The sequence below is a fragment of the Antechinus flavipes genome, chromosome 6 (assembly GCF_016432865.1).
Source record: "Antechinus flavipes isolate AdamAnt ecotype Samford, QLD, Australia chromosome 6, AdamAnt_v2, whole genome shotgun sequence".
NCBI classification, from domain to species: Eukaryota; Metazoa; Chordata; class Mammalia; order Dasyuromorphia; family Dasyuridae; genus Antechinus; species Antechinus flavipes.
In genome coordinates, this window is record NC_067403.1 from 204,365,911 (window position 1) to 204,393,417 (window position 27,507).

A 27,507-nucleotide genomic window follows, 5' to 3' on the forward strand; every position below is an offset into this window, starting at 1 on the left:
ATGAGACTAATTCCCTTCCCTTTGACCATTTGACTCCCATGTGTGCAATGCCTGCCTTCCTCATCTACATTTTCTAACTTTCTTCAAGTCCCAGCTAAAATCTCACCTTCTACAGGAATTCTTTCCCAACTTCTCAGTTATTTTCCTGTTTCTCCTGTATATGTTATTTATACAAAGTGCTTAAATGTTGTCTCCCCTGTTCCATGATGAATTCTTGGTGGGTGAAGATTGTGTTGCCTTTCTTTGTATTCTCAGGCTTATCATATCTGGAACATGGTGGGAACTCTTAATGCTTAATGGACTGAGCCTTGAACTCTGGGGAGAAGTTAACAGTTGGATGAGCAGATCTTAGCAGCACAGAATTAATAACTTGACTCCTTTGAAATAATCAAGTGAATTAATGGCAGTTTGGGTTTTTGTTTTTTACATGAACCCCTTTTAATAGTTATTGAAATAATTTAAGTTGCAATAACTGTAGTGATAGTTTTTGCCCCCTCCAAAAAACTCCTTATTAAAATTTACTGTTTACATAAAATGCTACATTCTACCCATATTGTGAAATTATGGAAACTCAATATAAAATTCTTTGACAGCCAAAAGTTTGATCTTTTGCTACATTAAGGTCTTTGTCCCGCATTAAGGAGGTGGAGTTCCATTGTTACCTACTCTATTTAGGCTACTAGTTTGTTAGTCTGTTTTGGTCCTCATATTCTGGAAATTACATAGATTAAGCACAGGACAACCTGTGAAGGGTCTAAGAGAGCTCTTTTTTCTAATGGAGTGGGAGAGTAGTACTAATTGTAAACATCTAATTCTTTTTGTAAAATATTAGCTATATTGGTACATAATTGTCACATCTTGACTTTGATCTTGTTTTCAGGCTGAAGTTGATAAAAACATTGAATTATTGAAAAAGAAGGATGAAGAGCTCAGTTCTGCTTTGGAGAAAATGGAAAATCAGTCTGAAAACAATGATATTGATGAAGTTATCATTCCCACAGCCCCACTCTACAGACAGATCCTGAACTTGTATGCAGAGGAAAATGCAATTGAAGATACCATCTTTTACTTGGGGGAAGCCTTAAGAAGGGGAGTGATAGACCTAGATGTCTTTCTGAAGGTAAGCTTTTGAATGCTATATATATCTAGATCTTGAATTGTTTATCTTAACTAACAAATAGTCAAGAGCCAAAATCTGAGGTTTTGGTGCTTTAGGATTTAGGTACTGGAAAAAGGGACCTTAAACTGAAAGTTATATATAGCATTTTGAAGGTTGAGGCTTATTCACATCTTTAGGTCCCAGTTCATTGACCAATGAAATCATATTTTTATTTTTTGGACCTAAGAACTTGGCCCATGTAGACATTGACTCCAGGCTCATATAAGTGTGAGGTAGTATTTGATCTTAAATTTTTATGAGTCGAGGTAACAATATCATCAATTGTCTTACTTGTTATTTGCAATGTGTTAATACATCAACTTAACTCAGAGTAATAAGGACCTCAAGAAAATTCTTCCTCCATAGAGCTCAAAGGGATCCAGTTCTACCATGATCTCCAATGGACTAGTTCAGAGTTGTGTGGTAGACCACCAACTCTTCTGCCCCTTCCCTCCCCCCCCCCACCATTTTGCCCCTTTCTCTGTTCCCTGGTCTTGCCAAACTCACAAGACAGCTTCTCATTCCCTGCTGTGTCTGTTGTGGGATAAGGACTCTTTCTGCCCTCCACATATACACATCTTTCACCCCAAGGAGCAATCACATTTTCTCAAAAAAAAAAGTGCTGCTCTTGATGAAGGGACCAGTGAAAAGTTAAAGGCAATGCTGTTATCAGGCTTTCTTGGTTGTTTTAAATTTCAACTCAGATCCATTCATGACACATAATCCCCTCTGCCAGACCGCTGGTGAAAAGTTTGCTTGGCTGCCTTTTATTAGATGGTGGGCTATTTGCATCTTACTGCACTCAACCAGAGTGCCTCCGATCACTGTAATTCCTCATGTATTGTTTGTAGATATCACTACAGAAACTTTTTTTCCCCCTTACAGCATGTTCGACTTCTATCCCGGAAACAGTTTCAACTAAGGGCATTAATGCAGAAAGCAAGAAAGACTGCAGGTCTCAGTGATCTCTACTGAATCCCAGATATCAGCTAGGGAATGACTTCCCTATGACAACTGTCTTGTCTTCTCCTCTCTTCCTGTCAGTAGGTGCCCAGAATAAGTTATTGCAGTATCTCTCAAGTGTAAGATATTTTGAATCAATAATATATTTTCTGTTTTCTTTTAGTAAAAAGACTGGCTTTTATTAATAATGCACTTTCTATTCTCTGTAAACTTTTTGTGCTGAGTGTTGGGACTGATTATGCTGAATAAAATTTGTTGCATAATTTTTTTCTTCTTTCTGGCTTTTTCAAGAAGTGTTTTAATCCAGAAAACCTCATTAATATGCTTTCAGCCAATAAAAGCCATTACACTATCCACTCTGAATTGTTCCAAGTTAGTCGTGTACAAGAATTTCTTTTACATCAGATCATAATCCAGGGTGATTGAGAATTGACTGCTTGGGAAAGAGCTGCTACTGAGCTCTGCCCTTGGTACTCAAGACTAGCCCGATGCAGCAGTGAGATTGGATTAAAGTAGAGCCCCATGATTATTTTATATGCCATGTAACGTTTCCTAGATTCTAAATTAGTCTTCAGTCTTCAAAGCTCACACACTACACAGTGACAAAAAAGGTTAAGAGATGGAAGACACGGTATCTAAAAAAGTAACCTGTGGCATTTTGAATGAGGAAGTAGAATTCTGAAGACATAAAAGCATGTGGTATAAAAACTAGGATTAAACCTTTTTAGCTCTGCAGAGCAAACATGCCCCAACAGTCCCACTTTCATGTTGTGTCCTCGTTGTCCCTCTTTCCCTAGTTCTACTTCAGTTCAGTTCATTTATTATCAGTCCCATTCTACTTTATTGGGAACCCTACTATTTTCAACAAATTCCCTTGCATTCAATGCAAGTGAACATAAGATGTCCCTTGACAGCTCTCTTCACTGATGAAATTTTCTTCGACCTCACAGAATTATGAACACATTCCTCTTGCCTTCAACATTGCGGTTTCTACATCATCTCCTCCCATTTCTCACTTGTCCTCAGATTTAAAATACTCATGAGTCTCTAACTTTAGCTAACTTTTTTTTCCTTTTTGGACAGTGGAAGTCACAAATTTGAACCCCATCATCTCTTAGAATTCTAGGAACTTGGGCTTTGAAGTTATTTGCTAAAATTCTAATTGCTTTTCCTTCTGTCTCTCCTACTGTGCTCTCTGTGCATTCTGTGACGTTTGCTTTCTTCATTCCAGTTCTTCCCACTTTGAGGCTTGTCTTCATAGTCAATCTTGGCCCCATAGGTTCCTGGGTTAACCACTTAAATAGTTAATCACATTAGTGCAGTATAAATTTATTTCATTTATTCTGAAAAACAGTTTGGTGAAACTAAACTGTGCATGCCTTTTGACCCAGGTACTAGGCCAAAGAGATCAAAGAAGGAAAAAACCTAGATGTACAAAAAAATTTATAGCAGCTCTTTTTATAGTAGCAAAAAATTGGGAAATTAAGGCCCTCCTGCTGGAAAATGATTTAAGCAAATCATAGTATTTGAATTTGATGGAATACTGCTATGACATAGGAGATGACAAAATGGACAGTTTAAGAGCAAACTGAGAAGACAGGAACACAAGAGTGTAATTAGCAGATGGGGGGAGGGAGAGAATTCAGTGAATCACAAATCCAGAGGGCTAAAGATGAAGATAAATTTGAAATATCAAGAGTTATTTGGCTGATTAAGCATCCACAGTCAAAAAAAGATGGAATTACAAAAGTTTTGGTGAGACTGTTGAATTGTTTGAACTTATACTACCAATTAAGACCACTAAGTCTTTCTGCTGCTATTCTTTAGCTGTAACCCCCTGCTTTTGACTTTTCTATTTCTATTTCTAAGCATTACTAAGGGAAATTAGTCATATTTTATGCAGTGTAAATTGTGATTCATGACTCATTCTTCCCAATTCTTATCATTTCCCATCTCCCTTTTCCTAAACAACTACCCATCTTCCCCAAAATTTTACAACATGATAGTATCATTAGAAAGAATTCCATTACCATATGTAACCTTTGCTAGAAACCTCCAAGATTGAGGATGATAACCACCTAGAGAAAGGCAGTCCAATCCATTTTTGACCAGCTCTAATAAATTCCTCAGGTATATAATAAACTTAAATCTGTCTCTTTGCAACCTTCATTTTTTCCTATTTCTGTTTTCGAGAGCCTAATGAAGCAAGTGTAATTGGACAGTCAAAACCTTCAGCTGATCTTTGTAAGATGTGTACTAACAGCCCTTCAATCCTAGTTTCCCTCTATATATCACTTTCCTTAAAAAATTGTCATTCTAATTATACAGTACTCCAGATGAGATCTAGTAAGAGCAGAGTATGAACATATATACTTGTCAAATCCTTTTCTCTAGAAGTTATTCTTTCTTAATGCAGCCCAAGACTGCATTAGCAGCTTTTTTTTTTTTAACTGCTGAATTATATATAACCACATTTTTTTTTAACTGCTGGAGCCTATACTCAGTCTAATGTTTTTCAGACAAGTATTCCTTCTCCACCTGCACATATGAGCTTGTACTTTACTAAGCTGAAATCTTAAGATGACAAGCCTAGTCCTAGTCTTTTTGGATCCTTTTTTTTTTTTTTAATTGAAGCTTTTCAAAACATAGGCAAGGATAATTTTTCACCATTGACTCTTGTAAAACCTTGTATTCCAATATCCCCCTCCTCCTCCACCCCTTCTCCTAGAGGGCAAATATTCCAATGTATGTTAAACATGGTAAAAATCATGTAAATCCAATATAGGCATAGATATTTATACAATTATCTTGCTGCACAAGAAGAATCAAATCAAAAGGGGAAAAAATGAGAAAAAATAAAATTCAAGCAAACAACAAAAGAAGTGAAAATGCTATATTGTGATCCACACACAGTTCCCACAGTCCTCTCTCTGGATGAAGATGGTTCTTATTGGATCCTCTATTAAGTTAGCCCTCTAAGCTTAGTGTCATGTACTTATCAAAATAACAGATAAAAATCTTCATCACAGAAAGCCATTAAGTGGATCCTTTGACACTTATACTGGAAAACTACTCTTTTGAGCCTAGCCTTTTAACCAGTTCTAAATCTATTATATCATCATCTAAATCTTTTATTAAAATCCAGGAGAACTATCTGTGGACAATGTGGCATAGTGGACAGAGAATAGAGCTTAAAATTGGGAAGACCTGATGTCTAGTGCTGTTTGTGACATACACTGCCACTGTGCCCCCATCCTCTAGGTCAGTGGTGACAAACTCAAAAAGCTGTCTGCTGCTTAATGACTTAAAAAACAACATATTAACTGAATGTGCACACTATTTTGTTAAATTTTTCAATTAATTTTAATTTAGTGAGGGTGCATTCAAGGAATGTTGATGTTTTGAAACTTTTTACCAAGCAACTCTCCAGGACTATTAAGTTAACTACTTTGGCAATGGGAACTTCCTCACCTGGAAGTTTAATAATGAAATCTTAAGTCCAGTCCCTATCTCCTATTTGCCTGTTTAGTCACTGTCAGAAAACGTTAGTCTGTCATGACCTCCTCTTGGATCACTATGGAGCCATGCTGGCTCCGGGTACTCACCACTTCTCTTTCCAGATGTTCAAGTTTCTCTACTGATTCTTTTGGGAATTTCCCCAGGAATCAAAAGACCTTCCTGCTATTTGCAGGCTCTGTTCTATTCCTCTTGAAAATCAAAAAAGTTGCCTTTTTGTAATCTTGTGATTATCTTCCAGTTTATTTTTTATTTTCATTCAACAAGCTTTTATTAAACATGTATTATTTCCAAGGCACTATCTTAACCACATGGAAATACAGAGATAAAAAATGAATTTTTTATCTTTGCTCTCAAAAGATTTTGGATTTTTTTTTTTTGGAGGGGGAGGGAAAGAGGTAGCAGAAATTTAAGCCTGTATTAACATAAATATAAAAAGTCTATGGCTTACTGATTCAAATTTTGATTGACATCTCCTTTAGCATTCTCTCCCCTTTGATTGGAGGGCTGGAAAGTAGAGTACCCAACCCTTCCCAAGATCTTCCTCCTGGTCATTTTTTTAAATTTCCATCACTATCTTTTTAAATCAATTTTTCATAATACCCCTTTCCTACACACAGAGCCATTACTTATAAGAAAATGATAAACTAATCAAACATATTAATCAAATCTAATCTCAGTATCTGTATTGTCCCACATCCACCTCTGCAAATGACAGAGGTAGGTTCCTTCCCCTTTAGTCATGCTTCGCCATTATATATAACAGGATTCAATATTTTGTCCTTTCATGATCTTTACTCATTGTATGTATTTTTCAGATTTTACTTGATTTCTGATTTATGACTTCATTAAAGGCTGTTCTTAAGTCTCTCCCTCTGTATTAATCATTTCTACATTCATGTATCAAAATTTGTGTAATCATTCCTTAATTGATAGTCAATTTATTAAAAATCTGTTAGAGTAAAAATAAAGTTTCTAACTTTGGCTTCCTTGGGGTATCAACCTAGCAGTGGAATATTTTGTCAGAGCATCAACTTTTTTTTTTTTAAATCACTCACCATAATCCTAAATTCTTTTCCAGAATAGATTTAGTCAATTCACATCTTTATCAACAGGCACTTTTATATTGTTTTTTAACATTTGATTAAAATGTCCATTTGAGCTTATTTGTGGTTTCTCTTTTTTCTTCTTCAGATATTGAGTGACTCAGTTTCCACATCTACCAGTTTCTTTCACTACATGAAGTAATATAGTTCATTTAGGTAAAGTCAAGAGCACCTAGGTACTTTCTTCCTATCTCCTGTTGGCTATCACTTTTCCCATTTTTGTTGTCATCTTCAGTGCAATCTCATTCTCCTTGGCCCATAAAAAAAGTATTTTCTTTAAAGAGAATGTAAAATTCATAACAGCACAAGGCTTGTCATTTTAGAGACACTGAATACCTTTGAATGACAACAAAGAGAAGGCAAAACTGCTCTATTTAGTTATCTATTTAGTTGCTTCTTCAATTCTACTTTTTTTCTTAACATAGTTTAAAAAAAAACCTCCCACAACTTATTTTCCTTAGTTCCCCATTTTGAGATTTAGCACTTGACACTTCTTACTGAATCTTTCCATACTCATATATCCATCCCCTTTTACCTGTCCTTCCAATTTATGTATGTATGTACTTTTTGTGACTCCATTTGGGGTTTTCTTGGCAAACATACGAGAATAGTTTGTCATTTTTTCCTTCAGCTCATTTTAAAGATGAGGCAAACAAGGTTAAGTGACTTGCATAGGGTCACACACACACACATACTTTTTTGATTATTATTTTCTTATCTCCATCAAAAAAATAAAAGGAAAAAAAAGGCAACTCTTCTTGCAAAACTGCTTAGTAAAGCAAAACCAAATTAGTATAATGGTCATGTCTAAAAAGGAGTTTTATTATTGCACATGCTTTTTTCATCACCTCTCTGCCAGGAGATATACAACATCATTTTTATCATTAGTTCCTGGAATCATGATTACTCAAGTTAAGTCTTTCAAAATTGTTTATCTCACTCTGCATCCAATTCATACATATCTTTAAGATTTGTTGAAAATCATTGTTTTTCATTTCTGAGGGGCCATAATTATTCCTCAGTTGCGGGGCTTAGTTTCCAGTTCTTCACTACTACAAAAGAGCTAATATAAATATTTTTGTATACATAGATGATCTCTTTAGAGTCTAGGCCTAATAATCATATTGCTGGGCTAAAGAGTGACATGCACAGAAGTTTACACATTCCAAATTGCTTTCCAAAAGTCTATAAAAATATATAACCACTAAACATTATGCCTTGTATAATTTTTTTTAACTCTTAAGGTTGGTTATTGTTATGTGTAAATCTATATTTGTCTCTTCAGATAAATCTCATTCTTTTGTTATTTCCCTTTGGTCTTCATAATTTCTCCCAAACACTAATAGAATCCTAAAAAACAGATATGATAGACCTGTGGAGAAAACTGAATAGGGACAAAAAGGAAAATACCTCTTTCTTAGCAGTACATGGCACCTACATAAAAACTGACGCTATATTAGAGTATAAAAATCAAACAAAGGCTATTGCTTCCCTTTCAGACTGTGATGCAATAAAAATTATATTCAATAAAGGACCAGGGAAAGATAAACTAAAAACCAATTGAAAATTAAATAACCTAATCCTAAAGAATGAGTGGGTCAAACAACAAATCAAAGAAACAATAATTTCATAAAAAGAGAATGATAATAATGAGATAATATACTTATAGGATGCAGCCAAAGCAGTTTTTAGGGAAAATTTTATAATTTCTTCCAACCTTCTAGGCTGATTTTTTCAAAGTAGTATTTTCGTCCATGGGGTCTAACCTTTTGCATACCTTAAATCTGCTTTTTCAAAATCTAAGTTCATGTCAATCTCTATATTGATTTCCTTTGCTCTGTCTATAGGAGGAAGTGGTTCCTTCTTCAGTAAGTTCCCATCATTTCCACCTGAGCAATCATTCCCTTCCTACCAGTGATAATCAGAATAAAATTTCCACTGGGTGGTTCCCCTACTTTCTGAAGGACAAATTTTCATCAAGGCAAGTCACAGTTATTTCCTGCTCTGCCTTTTTTAGGGAGAGCCAGTGGGATATCATTAAGATAACGCCTCTATGCCAAGATGATGACCTATTTCTCAGACTCGTCTTGTATTCCTCCACTGAGGAAATACTATCCTCTAAATACTAGCTTGTTATTTTCTCGCATTTCAATAAGATATCTCCATCCAGGGTAATATAAGTCATAGATTTCATCTCATCAAATCTGTTTTATATGAAATCAAATTTTCATCCTTGAGGAACTGTAGTTCTTACTTGTTGCTAGAATTTGGGGGATTTGCATATAGACATTTAAAGCCAGAGGTTTTATTTCAAGTTGGTTTTTGAGTTTTGTCTCCTGTGGGTTTCATTATTCATCATTTTTTAGTTTTCTGGTATCTTGCTAAGGAGATAGTCACAGACTGTCTTCACCCATCACTTTTAGTTGGGTAGATACAGACGATATATAGATATAGAAAACAACCAGCAAATATATTTCTTTTACTAGCTTTTGTTAGATATATTCTATCCCCAGCCAAGAGGTTGTGATTCTTATATTTTAAACTGTGGTCCAAAGTCTGTTCTTAAGTTTCCGTAAACCTTGCCTGCTGTGAACAGCAAGGAAAATACACTGTGAGCCTATGATCTTTTTTTTTTTTTTTGCACATGACTTTAATAATAATAATAATTAGTAATCATTGGCAATATTTTAGTTTCGTTCTGGTATTTTTATGTCCATGTGAATGACCAAAAGTAGGCGACATTCATCTTTTAGGAAGTTCTTTTTTGGGGGAAGAATTTTCTACTATCTCGTATATATGCCAAGGAAAACTATTGAAATCAGATTGACAAATAGCTGCCTCAGTATTCCTAAATAATCATCATCTATGATTACTCTTTGATTCTTTTGATTCTTCCTCATTGATGTTTCACTTAGTAATTTTTGTTAATTGTGTGGATCATTCCCTGAAGGATAAGCCTCAAACCTTTTTTAGTTACATGTGTACAAGCTGTTTTCCCTTCTGTTTCTCCTCTGCAAGATTTCCATACTCTATTTCATGACAATGGCCAAGTTTCCCCACTACCCTCACTTCCTCCTCAAATCCCTTTCCTTTCTATTGAAATCTGGCTTTTTTCCCTTTAGGAATAAGTCATTTTCCTAAGATCCTGGAATATGGAGAAGTACCCCTAGAGTCCTTTCACCCCTCTACTCTATTAAGCTACATTTAGAACACAGAATATAAATACATAGTAGATATGAATTATTTCATAATTTCTACACTTTCCAATATTGAATGACCTTTTTAGCCTATTAAAAAAAAAAAGACTACTGGTCGATATTTTCACCCCAAACTTGATTAAAATGTCTACACTGAATTATCATTTTAAGAACGAAGACCACCCCATTCAACTTTCTTTCCTCAGTCCCAACTACTCTACATTTCAGCTGCTTCAGTGTTTTTCTGACTTTTAATCTGGCCAATTTGCCCCACCCACTAACCTACTCTCTCAATCGTTCTGCTTATTTATCTTTTCTTTGTTTGTTTCTCTTACTAACTACCTTCTTTTTCCTTCTTGAATCGTTCTATTCAATTTTTTTTTCTTCTTTAACTTTTGTCTCACATAGGATGAGCTGGAAAAAGACCTCAGGGTGTCATCTGGTCTAGGGTTTCTTAAGCTTTTTCCATTTGTAACCCCTTTTTGTCTGAGAAATTATGAGATCTTAGTTAAATAGATATGTAAACCAAATATTTACTAACAATCATTTTGTGACCTCCACATTAAGATGTGGGTCTTGACTTTAAGAAATTTTGATCTGGTCCAATTGCCTCATAGATATGTAAATGTAAATACAATATAAATCATTAATTAGAACTGCAGTATCTTATTAATTTATCCCAAATTTCTCCATATTTTACCTCTACAGATTCAATCTCTGATTCTTCATCAGTCAAAAACCCTCAAACAAATCTCAAAAAATTAGTTTAACTCTTCCCTAGCTGCCCTTCTGCAGTCTTCCATAGCCTTCTCACATGGCAGAAGTAACATCACCATCTCTTTCTTCTAGACATGACTTAATATTCTCTACAGGTTTCACTTTTAGTTATGTGAAAATCTTTCTCTAGCACTTCTCTTCCCTCTCACATATTAGTAGCTCCTAAATTAGCTCACAAACACAATTAAATTGTCCGTTGGTCTTTATCCCAATCCAGTTACTTACCATTTTTTCATGGCCAAATAAAAATAAAGATGCCTACAAAGACTACTAGGGTCCTGCCGTCAAAGAGCTTACAATCTAATGGGGTAGAGAGCATAAACTATATATTTGTATTAGCTTTGTATTAAAGAGAAGCCTGACAGCTGGGGAGAGCAGCAGAGATTATGCAGAGGATGGCACTCATGGCTGGGAGTCTTCAAGGAAAACATGAAAAAGGAACTTTAAAATGGAGATGAGAAGGCAGAAAATTCTAGGTATGGCAGACAGCTGATAAAAGGAACTGTGAGTCTGTGTAAGGCACAGAAAGCTAATGTGGCCTCCATTTTATTCCTTGAAATCCTTCAGGTCAGATTTTTGTCCATTTAACTTTAATTGTACTGAAACTTCCCAAGAGTCATTGACTAATATGTAAACACCCAATCAAAGGCCCAATTCTTGAAGAGTCTGTTGGTTTTTTTTGCCAAGTCCTACCCTCCCTCCTCCTCCTTCCTTTGACTTAAGACTACAGCCTCCTTGTTTTCTTGTGTCCCACAAGGCACAAATGTGAGTGTTTCCCAATAGTAGTTCTTGACCCCACTTCTCTGTAAAACTTGTAGCAAGCTTGTACATTGTAAAACTTCAAAAGACCTCATGTATAAAGATGACTCAGCTCCATCTGCATGCCTGTGTATCTCTAGCTGATTTACAAATAATATCTCAGCTGATGATTATGATCCTCATTTCACAGTTGAGGAAACTTTGACAGGTATAGGTTAAGTGACTTGCCCAGGATCACAACTAATAAACAGGAAGGTAGAAAAGCTAGTGAGGCAAAGTTTAAAATTAGTTCTATCTAACTCCAGGCCCAGCACTCAGTCCACTTGGCTACCTCTAGACATTGACCCAATTTCATATCAGTTTGTGGCCTTGGGTTATCCTTTAAACATGAGACAGGTTATAGGATGTAAATTGATTACTAGGTCCTGTCAACTAAATTTTCACAATATGTTCGTTCTGCCACCACCTTAATAATACTCCATGAGGTGGGAGTACACCATTGTTTAGCAGGCTAAAACCAAAATGGGATTGAGCACCCTAAAAGAGTTAATTATACAAGGAGAAAGACAGTGAGGCATGGGGTAGAGGGAAGGAGAAAGACACCACTGGTAGACCAATCCCAAAAGAACATGGCAGAGTTGGCCTGGGCCATGGGCAGACTTAAGGGGGAAATTTCACCATGGGGGTTCGACATAACTTGACTTTCTGATTGGATGCAGTAATGTGAGGTTACCCAGGATCTCTCCAGGGGGTGGGCCTGTAAGGTTGAACTGATCTCCATCAGGGCCCTTCTCTGTTTGCCTTGAGGAATAACCTTATCAGTACTTCATACTTCTCTGCCGATCCCACCTATTTCATCATTTTAAGCTGAACCTCAAATTCATGATAGCCATGTACAAAGTCACTTAAAATTCTGACTTAGTTGCACAGTAAACAGGACAAACAACATGTCTCTATAAGGGCTCTTCACTATTTAAACGAAACTTATGTGAATAAAAGGCAGAATCTTCTGTTAGACCATCAGGGGAATTTCAGAGTGCTACAGAAATTTGGCATTTTATTTTTCAGTTTATGCAACATTAACATAACTCTTTGGGCAGAATAATTAAATGTAATACTATAACAGTCAAGTCTTTACCATGATATATAAAAAGGATCTTGGGGTTCTTAATGATTCTGCCCTTGGGGAACCAGAAGATCGTAAAAGTTTTAAAAGTCTTTGAGCACAAGTACATGATGTATAGGACCTGCCAGTTGCTAAATTTGAAAATTTGATTTGCCAGGATGGCCATAAAATATTATTTTCTGGGAAGGACAATTCAAGCTATTCAATGTTGGGATCTGTTCCAGTGAAAGAAGAGCTCCCCCACAACCTGAAGGAATATAACCAAGATGATTGAGGAAAAGCGAATGCTAAGAACTAATTTAAGCAGACTGACCGTTTACTCCTTCAATTCTTTGTTAAACCCCTCCAATGCAAAGGATTAAAAAGATATGATACAAATTAATGACTATCCCAACCTAATAAGGGGGTTATGTTTTTCACCTAAAAGAAAATCACAAAATGTGAGCAGACTGGAAAGGATTCTTAAAATTCATCTAGTTCACATTTACAAAGGAAATCCCAAGAGGTAAAGCAATTTGTCTCAGGTCATAGAGCTAACAAATGGCAGAGGCTAGAAAATTCAACTTAAGTATAATTCATCAAAGCTCCAGAGCTCTTCATTTATTTGATCTTGCTGTTTTGATATTTAAAAAAGGTAATTTGCATAAATTTATCCTAGCATAAAAACCTCATATATTTCATATATGTAAATAATCTGACCTGGATACATAGAACATAAAATCCTATAGAGACCAGAAGCAGTATGAGAAGGGGGTGTGTGTAAGCTAACTCGATTAATGGAGCTGATGGTTTTTGTCAAGGAACTAACCAGAAATTTCTCTAACAAAAATAACAAGTTCAGAGATTCTTCTGGAACAAATGCTGTACATTCAAGGTAGGGAATTAAAACTTTAAGTGCTTAATCTACTTTTCACCAATCACTTAAATGACTCTAAAAGATAACATCCAACATTGAGATCCAAACAATATAAATGAATAGAAGTCTACCTTACCATTGCCTATTTCTAACTTTGGGAGACTGGAGTTTCTTCATAGTATTTATATTTCTGCTTTATATTTGATGCTTAATCACAGATCAAATAAAAGATTTAACTGACAAAAAGTTAAGCATGTCCAAATCCTTTTCTCTAGTGATGGGATATTAAATGACTTTACAACTTCAGTTCTTGCTGGATCTCCCAGATATTATCTGCACTCTTCCTTAAAAGAGCCTCCTCCTCAGGATTCATAGTTATCTTCAAAATATCTGAAATACCATCCTTCCCCAAAACACAAGGGACACTGAGGAAGACCTCTTCTTTTATTCCATACAAGCCCTGGAAAGCAAAAAGATTATTATTCTTTCTCCAAATTAGAACCTGTGATCTTTAATTTGGCATAAGCAGCAAAAAATCACTTTAAAATACTGAGACTAAGGATTTTCAGGAAAGATGATGGAAAAATTTCTAGCCAAGCTAAGTTCCTCTCAAAAAGCCCCAGATAAAGATTGTAAAAGGTGCCAACAGAACCAGAGAAAAACCAGTAAACCACCAAACAAGCCAAGATTCAAAAAGACAACCACAAAATTTGTGAGGATCCTGTGATCAGGAGTGTTCTGGGGAGCCTAAAGCTAGCGAGACAGTAGATATCAGGAACACAGCAAGAGACAAAGCAAACTTCCAGTAGAGGACTGCTAGATGACACAGCCGCAGCAAGCTCCCAGTTGGCGATTCAGTGCAGACAAGTTAAGGCATCCCTAACTGGGTATGGATACAGAAGCTAGGAAATAAACCAGAAATTAGCTCCTGGTGCAAGTCTGTCCCAGAGTTGAAGAATAAGGAAAGGAGGGGAACTGATCTAGCCACACTATCTAAAACTGAAACAAAACAGGCAGACCTAGGAAACAGAAGTGCTGGCTCCAGGGCCAAGCTGTCACATCTAAGTGTTAACTGGATAGAGCAAAGCTTGGCAGGGGCACAAAATCCCAATATAGGAACTGAGGATGGAGTAAACAGAAGAAAACTTCTAACACAGCAAAAAAAACACCACAGGTCAGGAAAAGCCCTAAAGTCAAAACCTGTAGAAAAGAACAAGATAAGCAAAAATAGAACCTTGGAAAAAGAGAATGCGCTGGCAACTAGGATTCCAAGCACTGACAGAAGAAATGAAGCAAGAAGTTAAAAAAAATTATAGCGCTTTAAAAAAAATTAGGAAGATAAATTTCTTACAATAGAAGGTAGATAGTAGTAGAGTCCCTGAAAAGCAGAATAGAAAAAATTAGAACCAGTGATTCAATAAGGCAATGAAAAAATTGAAAACTTATCCACTATCAGGATCAATGACCTCAAAGATAAAGAAGAAAATTTAAGAATCACAGGAGTTGTTTCTATTGGGCTTATATCCCAAAGAAATACTAAAGAAGGGAAAGGGACCTGTATGTGCCAAAATGTTTGTAGCAGCCCTATTTGTAGTGGCTAGAAACTGGAAAATGAATGGATGCCCATCAATTGGAGAATGGCTGGGTAAATTGTGGTATATGAATGTTATGGAATATTATTGTTCTGTAAGAAATGACCAGCAGGATGAATACAGAGAGGACTGGCGAGACTTACATGAACTGATGCTAAGTGAAATGAACAGAACCAGGAGATGATTATACACTTCGACAATGATATTGTATGAGGACATATTTTGATGGAAGTGGATTTCTTTGACAAAGAGACCTAACTGAGTTTCAATTGATAAATGATGGACATAAGCAGCTACACCCAAAGAACGAACACTGGGAAACGAATGTGAACTATCTGCATTTTTGTTTTTCTTCCCGGGTTATTTATACCTTCTGAATCCAATTCTCCCTATGCAACAAGAGAACTGTTCGGTTCTGCAAACATATATTGTATCTAGGATATACTGCAACATATCCAACATATAAAGGACTGCTTGCCATCTAGGGGAGGGGTGGAGGGAGGGAGGGGGAAAAAAAATCAGAAAAGAAACGAGTGCAAGGAATAATGTTGTCAATATAAAGTAATCATTAAATAAAAAAAATAATAAAATAAAATTAAAAAAAAAAAAGAATCACAGGAGTTCCTGACCAAGCCAAAAACCTAATACAGAAAACCTATTCGAAGAGGAAATCATCCAGAAATTTAGAACCAGAAAGCAAAACAAAATATGAAGAAAAAAATACTAAAGAATCACAGGAACACACTGTGCTGCATGTTGCGACTAAAACAAAGAAAATTTGAAATAACAAGGAGAAAAAAGTCAAGAAAAATATACCCTGAAAAAGTGAGAATAAAACTGAGTTTGGGGGTGATTAGAATGGTGTTCATATGACAGAATATAGGACTTAATATTTCTCATAATACAGATGTGCCAGAATAAGAATATGTAACCAAAGCAGCTAGGTGGTGCAGTAGATAACAGCACCAGTCCTGAAGTCAGCAGGACTTGAGTTCAAATTAGACACATCACTTAACTGTGTGACCCTGGGCAAATCAGTTAACCACAATTACCTTGCCAAATAGCTACACACATACACATGTGTGCGCGCACACACACAGTAACAAACATACTTTACAACTTAGATGGCACAGTGGACAAAGCACTACCCCTGGAGTTGGGAGAACCTGAATTCAAATCTAGCCTCAGACAAAACATTTACTGTGTGATTCCAGGCAGGTCACAACCCTAATTGCCTCACAAAAAGGAGAAAAAAAAAATTTTTTTAAAATGAATATATAAACATGGAAGATTAGGGTAGAATTAGAGAGCATCTTTTGAATCTTATAACTGAACCAAGCTAAGGAGGAATGAGCATACACAAACTCTTATGAACAAAAATATATTAAATGCAACAGGAAAATAAGAAACAGGCAGAAATGAGATTTAAGAAAGAAGGTAAGAGCTAATGAAGGTATTGTCATAAAACATATGAGAGTTAAAATTAGAGGGGGAAAAAGAATCAATCATCTGGATTTGAAATGAAAGTTTTGAGAGAATGGTTAAGGAGGAAAATCAGATCACTCCAATTTTAGATTATTAACATTAGTCCTATTCTCTGGTCTTCACTTCCTCTTGTATCTTTGTAAAAAACTTAAATTAAAATCAAGGATGAATAGGTGGAATATGGAAGGGAAAAAAAAATGGGCCTCTACTAGAAGAGAGGTCACTCAGACATTCCTGATTAAAAGATCATAACTGAAGAGAAATTTTGAAATGAAAAGTGGTGCCAAGAGAAATTCAGAAAAGTGATTTCATTTGAATAACTGGAAAAAACTAAACAATGACATCATAATAAGCACTTATATAACACTTTAAGATTTGTGATGTTCTTTACAAATGTCACTTCTTACTTAGGAAATAGTTCCTATTTAACAAATGAGGAAATTAATATATACAGGTTATGTGACCTGCCTAGCGTCACATAGCTAGTTTGAGATGTATTTGAGCTCAGGTCCATTACTTTCCATTGTTTACAGTGTGTCTGAGCCTCAGACATCTGGCTATTTGACTCTGGGCAAATCACTTACCCTATTTGCCTCAGTTTCCTTATCTAAAAAAATGAGCTAGAGAAGAAATGGCAAAACCATTCTAGTATTTTTCCCAAGAAAATTCCAAATGGTATCACAAAGAGTCAGACACAACTGAACAACTTGCACTATCACAATTCTTGCATTTACTAAGAGTCAATTGTCCATTTACAAAACAACTGTCTTTAGAGTCACAGAGGGAGTTAACAAATTTACAAATAGCTAGGGTATAAAACAAGACAATAAAACATGGAGAAAAAGGTAGCAAAAAAAAAAAAGGGTAACACATGAGCCTCTTATCAAAGAAAGATTTATCATATACACAAACATACATATGCACAAGTACATTCATGTACTAATTTCAGTATCAAAATACATTAAACTCAACAAGGAACAATGATTTTAAAAGGCAGAAAAGATAAGAGGGAAGTCATAAGCATAACAAACTTCAAATTTTGAATATAAGTCATGGTTAGAAGAAGAAAGAAGGGATCAGAGTCAGGGTTTTGTGAAGAGAAGAATGGCAGAGGAATATGAGAGAAGACCACTCCAATTATATGTTGCTAGTATCGATCAGATTCTTTTTTCTTTTTTCCACCACTTTCCTTTGTGAAAAGAGGGGAAATGGGGATGAAACAAAATTATTAGAGTACATGTTGAAGAGAGAGACCATAATCAATCAACAATGGAAGTAAATGAGATGAAAATGTAGAACATAATATGTTGTTGACAAAAGAGCTAATATAACACATTAGTGAGAGCATGGCCCTCAAGAAAGAGACCCACACATGCAAAAATAAATATTTGTGGCAGTTCTTTTTATAGTGGCAAGAAACTGGAAACTGAGTGGATGCCCATCAGCTGGAGAATGGCTGAATAAATTATAGGCTATGAATATTATGGCATATTATTGTTCTGTAAGAAATGACCAGCAGGATGATTTCAGAAAGGCCTGAAAAGACTTACATGAACTGATGCTGAGTGAAGTGAGCAGAACCAGGAGATCATTATACATGGCAACAAGACTGCCATGATCAATTCTGATGACGTGGCTCTTTATAACAATGAGATGATTCAGGACAGTTCCAGTTCAATGATGAAGATAATCAGCTACATCCAGAGAGAGAGAACTACAGGAAATGAGTGTGGAACACAACATAGCATTTTCACGCTTTCTTTTGCTGTCTGCTTGCATTTTGTTTTCCTTCTCAGTTTTTTTTTTTTCTAGATCTGATTTTTCTTGTACAGCAAGATAACTGTATAAATACGTATACATATATTGGTTTTAACATATATTTCAACATATTTAACATATATTGGACTACCTGCCATCTAGGGGAGGGGATGGGGGGAAAGAGGGAAAAATTTGGAACAGAAAGTTTTACAAGGGTCAGTGTTGGAAAATTACCCATAAATGTGTTTTGTAAATAAAAAGCTTTAATAAAAAATAAATTTTAAAAAAAGAGAGAGAGAATGGCCTTCAAAACAGAAGACCAAAATTTTATCTCCCTGGACAAGTTGTCCCTTCCCAGAACTCCAGACAATTCTGAAAGAAATTGTAGAGAAGGTACAAGTCTACACTGATGGAGGTAGTTTCTTTATCCAGAGTTCCTCAAAGCTATGAAATCACATTTCATCTCCCTATCCAAGAATCAAAACTTACACTTCAAGCAAATTAATAGGAAGTACAAAGTAACAGTAAAAATAGATAATGGTTAAAGGAGACATAAGTAGTGCTATCAAACTGGGCATAACCCTTTGGCACAGTAAGTGATCTCTCAGCCCTCTAAGATATCAAAGAAAAATGACAAGTTCCCATATAAGCAAAAATTTATTTTTGCTCTTTTCCTGATAGCAAAGAATTGGAAACTGGGGGGAATGTCCATCGACTTGAAAGTATCTGTAACAAGTTATGATTGTGATAGAATACATGATGTGATGCAAAATGAAGTCTTCAGAACCAGAAGATCATTGTACACAATAAACAATATTGTGATGATCAACTATGAAAGAATTAACTACTCTGATCAACACAATAGTCTCCAAAAATTCCAAAAAAACTTGATGAGAAATGTTCACCTCTAGAGAGAACTGATGAACTCTTGAGTATAGACAAGCATATTTTCTATCATTTTCTTGATTTTTCTTGGAGTTTACTTTTTGCCACACAGCTAATATAGAAATGTTTTATATGACTTCTTATATGGGTGGATAGCTTATTTTTTGCCTTCTGAAAGGGGAAAAAAGGAGTAAGAGAGACTCACTAATTGCAAATTAAAAAAAAAAAAAACTAAGTAAGGAAATTATGTTATACGTAAAGGCATTAGAGATTATAAAACTATCAATACTTACACACATCCTCAAAAAGTATAGTGCTGAAGTACCCAAAGGAAAAGTTAACCTAATTAGAGGAAAAATAGCAAAATTATAATTATGGGTCCAACATGTCCTTTTACAATTAGACAAATCTAACAAAATAGATAAAAAAAAGAAAAATTAAGGACCTGAGCGATATTTTAGTGAAGTTAAATATGACAAGTGTATCTAAGCAATTACTGAAAAGAGAAAGGAGAATACATATTTCTCACCTGAGCATGGCACTTGTATAAAAACTCTCATAGAACAAAAAAAAAAAAAGTATTTAAACTTATATTTTACTAGTAACACAATGTAATTATATAATTACAAGCATTTAAATAAAAGATTCCATTTAAAAACTGGTAGATAAAAGAAATTGTAAAAAAAAATTTAATTTCTCCAAAAAAAAAAAAAAGAAAAAAATAATACCCGAATTTCAAGGCATAATCCAAAGCAGTCCCATACAGTAAAGAAAGATCAGATATCTTCAGCATGCAAATTTTAAAAGGATAACTAAAAACAAAATAGAAAATTTTTAAATTGGTTATTTTAAAAAATGTAATTAAGTGAAAAAACTTAAAAATAGATAAAGCTTACTGGGGAAAGGAGTATAGGATGAAGAAAAAGCATAACAATTGAACTTTCACAACATTCCTCTCCAAACAACTTTAAAATAACACATCTCAATTCAAATTCTAGAATGGAAGAGCTAACAAAAGATCAGGGTGAGATATTTTTTGAAAGGAGAATCTGGGATGTCTAGGGTGCACATGATGGCAACACCAGGCTACACCTGCAGCAGCAGCTCTGAGACCCCTCAAGCCAGAGATGGGAAGGGAATTTTAGGCAATCAGAGAGATTATCAGGGACTTTCGTGCTAGGATGTGGCCCAGGACCAGGTGCTGCTTGGCAGCTCCACTGCCTGTGCCAACTTCTGGGTTGCTGTTCCTAGATGAAAAGTAGCAGTGACCCCGAGGGAAACTAGTGATTATGGTCTTAAAGGGAAAACAGATCCTGAGGAGAACAGCACTTGTAGGCCCAAGGCAGCAGGGGCTGCTTTCCTCAGGAAAAGTGAGCACACAGCCTAGAAAAGCAGTGATCACAATGTTCCCAAATCACACCACCAAATTTGGAATCACCAAAAACTTCCTTATTCCCAGAACTAGCTCTGAAAATATCAGTGCCATTAAGCTGGAAACAGTAATCCCTGTCCCCTGTACTCTTCCACCCCCAACACCAACCCTGAAACAAGGTTGACTGAAGGTCAAGAAATAGGCTGGAAAATGAAAAACAACAATCAAAGGAACCTGACTATAAAATGTTACTTTAGTGAAAGATCAAGACATAAAGCAAAGCCTCCAAAGGAATAAAAAAGTGAATTGGACACAAATCCAACAAGAGTTCCTGGAAGTTCTAAAAAAATTTTTTTAAATCAAAAGTGAAAAATTGGGAAAATAAATAAGAGCAATGCAAAAAAAGATTTGAAAAGACAATTAATGGCTTAATAAATAAGCATAAAAATATTAGAAAAATAACATCTTAAAAACAGAAGTAGAATAAGCTAAATAGAAAAGGAGGTAAGCTCACTAAAGAAAATATTTCCTTAAAAATTAGAATTAGGCAAATGAAAACTAGTAACACCACAGGACATCAAGAAATAAAAGGTTTTTTTAAAAGGAGAAAATAGAAGAAAATATTAAATAATTCATCAGAAAAACTGACCTAGAAAATGGATTGAGAAGAAATAATTTAAGATTTCTTGGACTACCTGAAAGCCACAACTAAAGATATTTCATATTTTATCATATTTCAAGAAATTCGTAAGGAAAACTGCCTTATATCCCACCAATCACTACTAGAAAAAGATCATAAAGTGAGTATTTCCAGAAATATTAAAGGAAATTTAAAAACTCCCATGACATAAGATAAGACTGCAGGTAGCCAGAAAGAAACCATTACAGTATCATGGAGCTACAGTCAGGGTCACACATTTAGCAACTAACACATTTAAAGAGTGGAGGACTTGCAATATGATATTCTGGAAAGCAAAAGAGCTAGAATTACAAACCAGGAATAATCTAACCAGAAGAAAATGAATATACTTCCTCAGGAAAAAAAAAAGGATATTTAATGAAATAGAGAACTTTCAAACCACTGATCAAAAGACAAGAGTTGAATAGAAAATGTGATTCTCAAATATAAAACTCAAGAGAAGCATTAAAAAAAAAATGAAAGAGAAGTCATAAAGGACTAAATAAAGTTAAGCTGTCTACATTCCTATAAGGTAAAATAATATGGGGCAGTTAGAACTTTACATAAACAGTGGGCATGGGAAGGAGTTGATTATGTTGGGATGATTGAAAAGAAAATAGATGTGTAAGAAAGAGGGATTACAATGGAAGAAGAAAAGAGAGGAAATATAGGGAAAATCTACATAAAAGAGATAAGAACTTTATAAAAGGGAAGGGAAGATGAGAATGAAGGAGGGGGAGGCATAAAGAAGGAAGGCAATACATGAATTTCACTCTCTTCTGAATTAGTACCAAAAGCGAACACTATGTATGTGTACATATGTGTGTGTGTATCTACACATACATTAATATGTATGTGTATATAAGTGTATGTGCTGAATGTATATATACATATATGAGTGCATGTATACATGTATACAAATGCACAGTTAAGTATAAACATCTTATCCAAAAGAAAAGTAGAAGGGAAGGAGAAGGAGATGATGATAAATGGGAGACTAGATTAAGGAAAGAAGAAAGAAAATAGACTTTTGAGAAGGGACAGGATAAAAAGAGAAAAGGACAAATAGAAGAAAATAGTATGAAAGGAAATATGAAGTTAGTCATCATAACTATAAAAGTGAATGGAATAAACACCCATAAAACAAAAAAGGATAGCAGAATGTATTAGAGATCAGAACTCAATAATATGGTGTTTATAACAAATGCTTGAAATAAAAGATGCAAGAGTTAAAATAAAGATAAAAAGCAGAATCTATAGTGCTTCAGCTGAATTAAAAAAGACATGGGTAGCAATTATGATCTCAGAAAAGCAAAAACAGGCTTAATTAAAAGGAAATTACATCTTGCTAAAAAGGTATCACAGACAATGAAGTAATATTACTACTAAACATATGTCTCAAATGGTATAGTATCCATATTTATAAAAGGAAAATTAAATGAATCACAGGAGAAAATTATAAATGACCATAAAATAATAAGTAAAATTTTGGAAAAATAGATATAATAAAAGAAAACCAAATGGGACTAGAAAAGATAACTTTTTCTATTATACATGGTGCTTTTACAATAAGCAACTATATATTAGCATCATAACTTTACAAACAAATGCAGAAAAAAATAAAATTTCATTTCAAATCATAATACAATAAAAATTACATTCAGTAGAGGTCTGTGAAAGCATAAATTAAAAATTAAATTAAATTAAATTAAAACTTTATTGGAAACTAAATAATCTTAAAGAATGAATGAACCAAAAAACAAGTCATAGAAACAACTTCATTAAAGAGAATGATGAGACACCAAAATGTGTGAAATGAAAGGAAAGCAGTACTTAAGGAAAAATTTATATTTGTAAATGTGTACATCAATAAAAGAAAAAAGCAGATCAATGAATTAGATATGCAACTAAAAACAACTAAAAAAAAAAGTTTTAAATCTCCAATTAAACACCAAAATAGAAAACCTGAAAAATCAAAAGAGAAATTAATTAAAAAGCCATGTTTAACCAAACACAAACACACACACACACACACACACACACACACACACACACACTCTCTCTCTCTCTGCTGAATTAAAAAAAAACAAAACTAGGAGCTGATTTTATGGAGAAAAAAATAACTAGTAAAGCATTGGTTAATTTGATTTTTTAAAAAAATCCTTATCAAAAAAGCAAAAATAATAAATGTATTACTGATGAAAATGAAATCAAAGCAATTAGAGACATTATTTTGCTCAATTATATACCAGTAAAGCTGACAATCTAAGTGAAATGTGTATGTGTGAGTATGTTGCCCAGATTAACAGAAGAGAAAACAGAATATTTAAATAAATTTATCTTTGGAAAAAGAAATTATGCCATAAATGAATTTCCTAAGAAAAAATCTCCCAAACCAGATAAATTTACAAGTGAATTTTACCAAACATTTAATGAATATTCAATTCCGATACTATATGAACAAAAATGCAAGTAAAGGATTCCTGCCAAATTAGGTACTAAATTAAGATTTTGGTACCTAAACAAAGAAGACCAAAGGCAAAAAAAAAAAAAAAAAAAAAAAAAAAGAAAAGAAAAAGAAAGAAAACTACAAAGTCAATTTCTCTAATGAATATGAATGCAAAAATTTAAAAGAAAATACTACCAAGATTACAGCAATATATTAGAAATATGTGACAAAATAGGATTTATGCCAAGAATGCAGAAGTGATTCTACATTAGACAAATAATGAAAATCATCTGATTATATTGATGGAGAAAAAATGTTCTGACAAATAAAACATCCATGCTTATTAATTATGAGAAAACAAAGGAATAAATGGAGACTTTCTTAAAATATAAGTCTCATTTTTTTATAGATGCAAGAACAATTATTAGATCCAAAAGCAAACATTATCTGTGATGGGGATAAACTAAAAGCTTTCCTATTAAGATCAGGGTTGAAGCAAGGATGCCCATTATCACCATTATTATTCAATATTATATTAGAAATGCTAGCTCTAGCAATAAAAGAAACTGAAGGAAAAAAAACACCCTTTGCAGACAATATATAGTATACTTAAAGAACCCTAAAGAATCAACTAAAAACTAGTTGAAACAATCAACTTTAGAAACTTTAGAAAGTTTCTGGATATAAAATAAACACACATAAATTATCAGCAATTCCATATATTGCAACAAAAACCAGCAAACAAAAATAAATTCTTTTTTAAATAATTGCAAGTCACATTAAAATACATGGGAATCTATCTGCCAAACCAAGCCCAGGAATGTATGAATAAAATTATTAAACACTTTTCACACAAATAAAGATCAATCTAAACAATTGCAAAATACTAATTGCTCATGGATAGGCAGAGTCAATATAACAAAAATAACAAGTCTATCTAAATTAATTTATATATTCAATGCTACATCAATCAAACTACCAAAGTATTTTACAGAGTTGGAAAACATAACAACAAAATTTATCTGGAAGAACAAAAGGCCAAGAATATCAATGGAATCAATAAAAACTATTTTGGAAGAAATATTTCAGTGTAAATATTTATTCATATTAAATATTTCATTATTTAAGTGAAATCTGGTACCAGATTTCAAATTATATTACAAAGCAATAATCATCAAAACCTAGTACTGGCTAAGAATAGAGTAGTGGATCAGTGGAATAGGTTAGATATATAAAACAAAGTAATAAATGATCAGAGTAATCTAGTTTTTGATAACCTAAAGATCCAAGCTTTTGGAACAAGTACTTGTCATGTGACAAAATTGTTGGGAAAAAGTAGAAAGCCATTTGACAGAAACTAAGTGTAAACTAACATCTCACACTCAAAATAAGGTCAAAATAGGTAAATAATTTAGACATAAAGGGTGATATCATTAGTAAATTAAAGGTGGAGGGAAAAATTTACTTGTCAATTCTATAGATAAGAAAAAAATTTATGACCAAGCAAGAGCTAGAGAGGGACAAAGGAAATAAAATGGATAGTATTACATTGATTACATTAAACTAAAAAAGTTTTGCACAAACTAATGGAACCAAAAAAAAAAAAAAAAAAAAAGGAAAGCACAAAACTGGGGGAAATTTTTATAGCAAGTTTCTCTGATGTAGGCCTTATTTTGTATTATATATACATAAATACATATACACACACAAAAGTGAACCAGATTTATAGAATTAAGAGCCATTCTTAAGGTGCAACTATGTGCCACAATGTATAGAGCACAGGCCCTGGAATTGAGAGGACATGAGTTCAAATCTGACTTCAGATATAATAGATATGTGACTCCAGCCAAATCACTTAACCCTACCTCTAAAAAAAAAAAAAAGAATATTAAAACTAAATAAAATTTTAAAATAACAAACTTAGGCTAATATGATTTTTTTAAAAGATTAAAAGAGAGAGACAGTGAGAGAAACCAAATGACTAGATTGAATTTATACCAGTAATACTGGTAGTTCAATACTAGAAAAACTATTATATGCTATATGAATAAAAAAATTAAAATGACAATTATCCACAGGTGCTTAAGAGGCATTTGACAAGAAAATCAACTCTGCTTTATGTTACAAATATTAAAACTCATAGAATGAATGGTCCATTCTGATTCCTTAATAGACTTAAATAGTATTTACCTAAAACTAAAAGCTAACATTTTCTTTAATATAGAAATCCCAGAGACCTTAACCAATAAGACTAGTGGGGGATCAGTATCAGCAGAATTATTTGGTACAGTTCTAGAAATCTTAGTTATACCAATAAAACAAAAAAATAAACAGGGAGTTTACATAGGCAATTTCTTCAGTAAAGCAGCATAAATAAATATATGAAAAACATGTCTTTCTGTAGTTTTACTGACAAAACTCTGCAGGAAGAGCCAAAGAAATTTCTTTCAAAATAACTACAGATTATTTAAATTATATGGGAAATTACCTAAGACACTGGACTTATATGTATAAACACAAATACAAAATCCTGTTTATATGATTAAATGCAAAATTAAGTCATGAGGAAGATAACACTTGTTCATGATTGGGTAATGCTAATAAGAACTATAACAGTAACAACATCTACAAAACCAAACTCCCCATGAGTTTTCATCATAGAACTAGAAAATTTTTCAAATTTCATCCAAGAAAGCAATTTGGAACTAAGGCCAAATCGTTATAAAACTGGGCATACCCTTTGATCCATACTGGGTTTGTAACCTAGAAATCAAAAAAAAGAGAGAAAAGAACCCACGTGTTCAAAAATGTTTGTAGCACATCTTTTTTTTTTTTTTTTTAATTTTATTTTATTTAATAATAACTTTGTATTGACAGAATCCATGCCAGGATAATTTTTACACGACATTATCCCTTGCAATCACTTATGTTTCGTTTTTTTCCCCTCCCTCCCTCCTCCCCCCCCCCCAAGATGGCAAGCAGTCCTATATATGTTAAATATGTGTAGCACATCTTTTAATGGTGACAATGAACTAGAAAATTAGTAGATGCTCATCAATTGGGGAATGGCTGAATAAGTTATGTATGATATATGAAAGTAATGAAATATTATTGTTCTATTAAAAATGATACACAGGCTGATTTTTAGAAAGGCCTGGAAAGATCTACATGAATTAATGCCGAGCAAAACAATCATAACTAGGAACACTATTGTACACAGCAACAGCAAGATCATATGATGATCAATTATGACAGACTTGGTTCTCAGTGGCTTAGTGATACAAGGCAACCCCAATAAATACAAATAAAAAAAACCATGAAGACTGAAAGTAAAGCAACATATGCTTTATGTTCACTATTCCCCCCTTTTCTTGCTTTTTTTCCCTCTTACAGTTTTTCCCTTTTGTTCTGATTTTTCTCTCCCAAATTGATTCATAAGGAAATACGTAAAAAAAGAATTTACATGTATAACCAAAAACTCCACATTATTTTTACATGTAACTGGAGAAAATAAAAATTAAAGATAAAATTTTTTAAAAAGAACAAAATTTATCCAAAGCAAGAAAAAGTCAAAAAATCCTAAGAGAAATAAGGTGGAAAGGAGCAGGGCTTAGGAATACCAAATCTAGAAAGGAATAATCATCAAAATTATCTGATACTGGTTAAACAATAAGAAAAGCTGATCAGTGGAACACATCAGGCTCTTTTGAGAAGAGCCACAAACAACTGAAGGAAGATAGTAGCAGATTTTTGATAAATTCAAAGATGGCAACTACTGAGATAAGGCTTCATTTTTTTGGAGGGGGGGGAGGGGACAAAAAACTGCTA

The 27,507-nt window shown here is 33.9% G+C and overlaps 2 protein-coding genes across 3 annotated transcripts in view; one reads left to right on the top strand and one right to left on the bottom strand.

Annotated features, from left to right (window-relative positions):
- Positions 1-2,385, top strand: part of TSG101 (tumor susceptibility 101) — an 81,107-nt gene extending 78,722 nt beyond the window's left edge. Inside the window, exons 9-10 of the mRNA XM_051965455.1 lie at positions 881-1,120; positions 2,045-2,385. Coding sequence (XP_051821415.1) covers positions 881-1,120; positions 2,045-2,134 — 330 coding nt within the window. The 3' untranslated portion in view covers positions 2,135-2,385. The remainder of the gene's footprint in view (positions 1-880; positions 1,121-2,044) is intronic.
- The window catches only part of LOC127540665 (L-lactate dehydrogenase A chain-like), a 64,726-nt gene that overhangs the window by 19,229 nt on the left and 17,990 nt on the right, over positions 1-27,507 (bottom strand). The window contains exon 7 of one of the 2 annotated variants that reach the window (XM_051965456.1): positions 13,176-13,919. The exons of the other annotated variant lie outside the window; for it this stretch is intronic. Coding sequence (XP_051821416.1) covers positions 13,755-13,919 — 165 coding nt within the window. The 3' untranslated portion in view covers positions 13,176-13,754. Of the gene's footprint in view, positions 1-13,175; positions 13,920-27,507 lie in introns of those variants that run through there. 2 annotated transcript variants of the gene reach the window in all.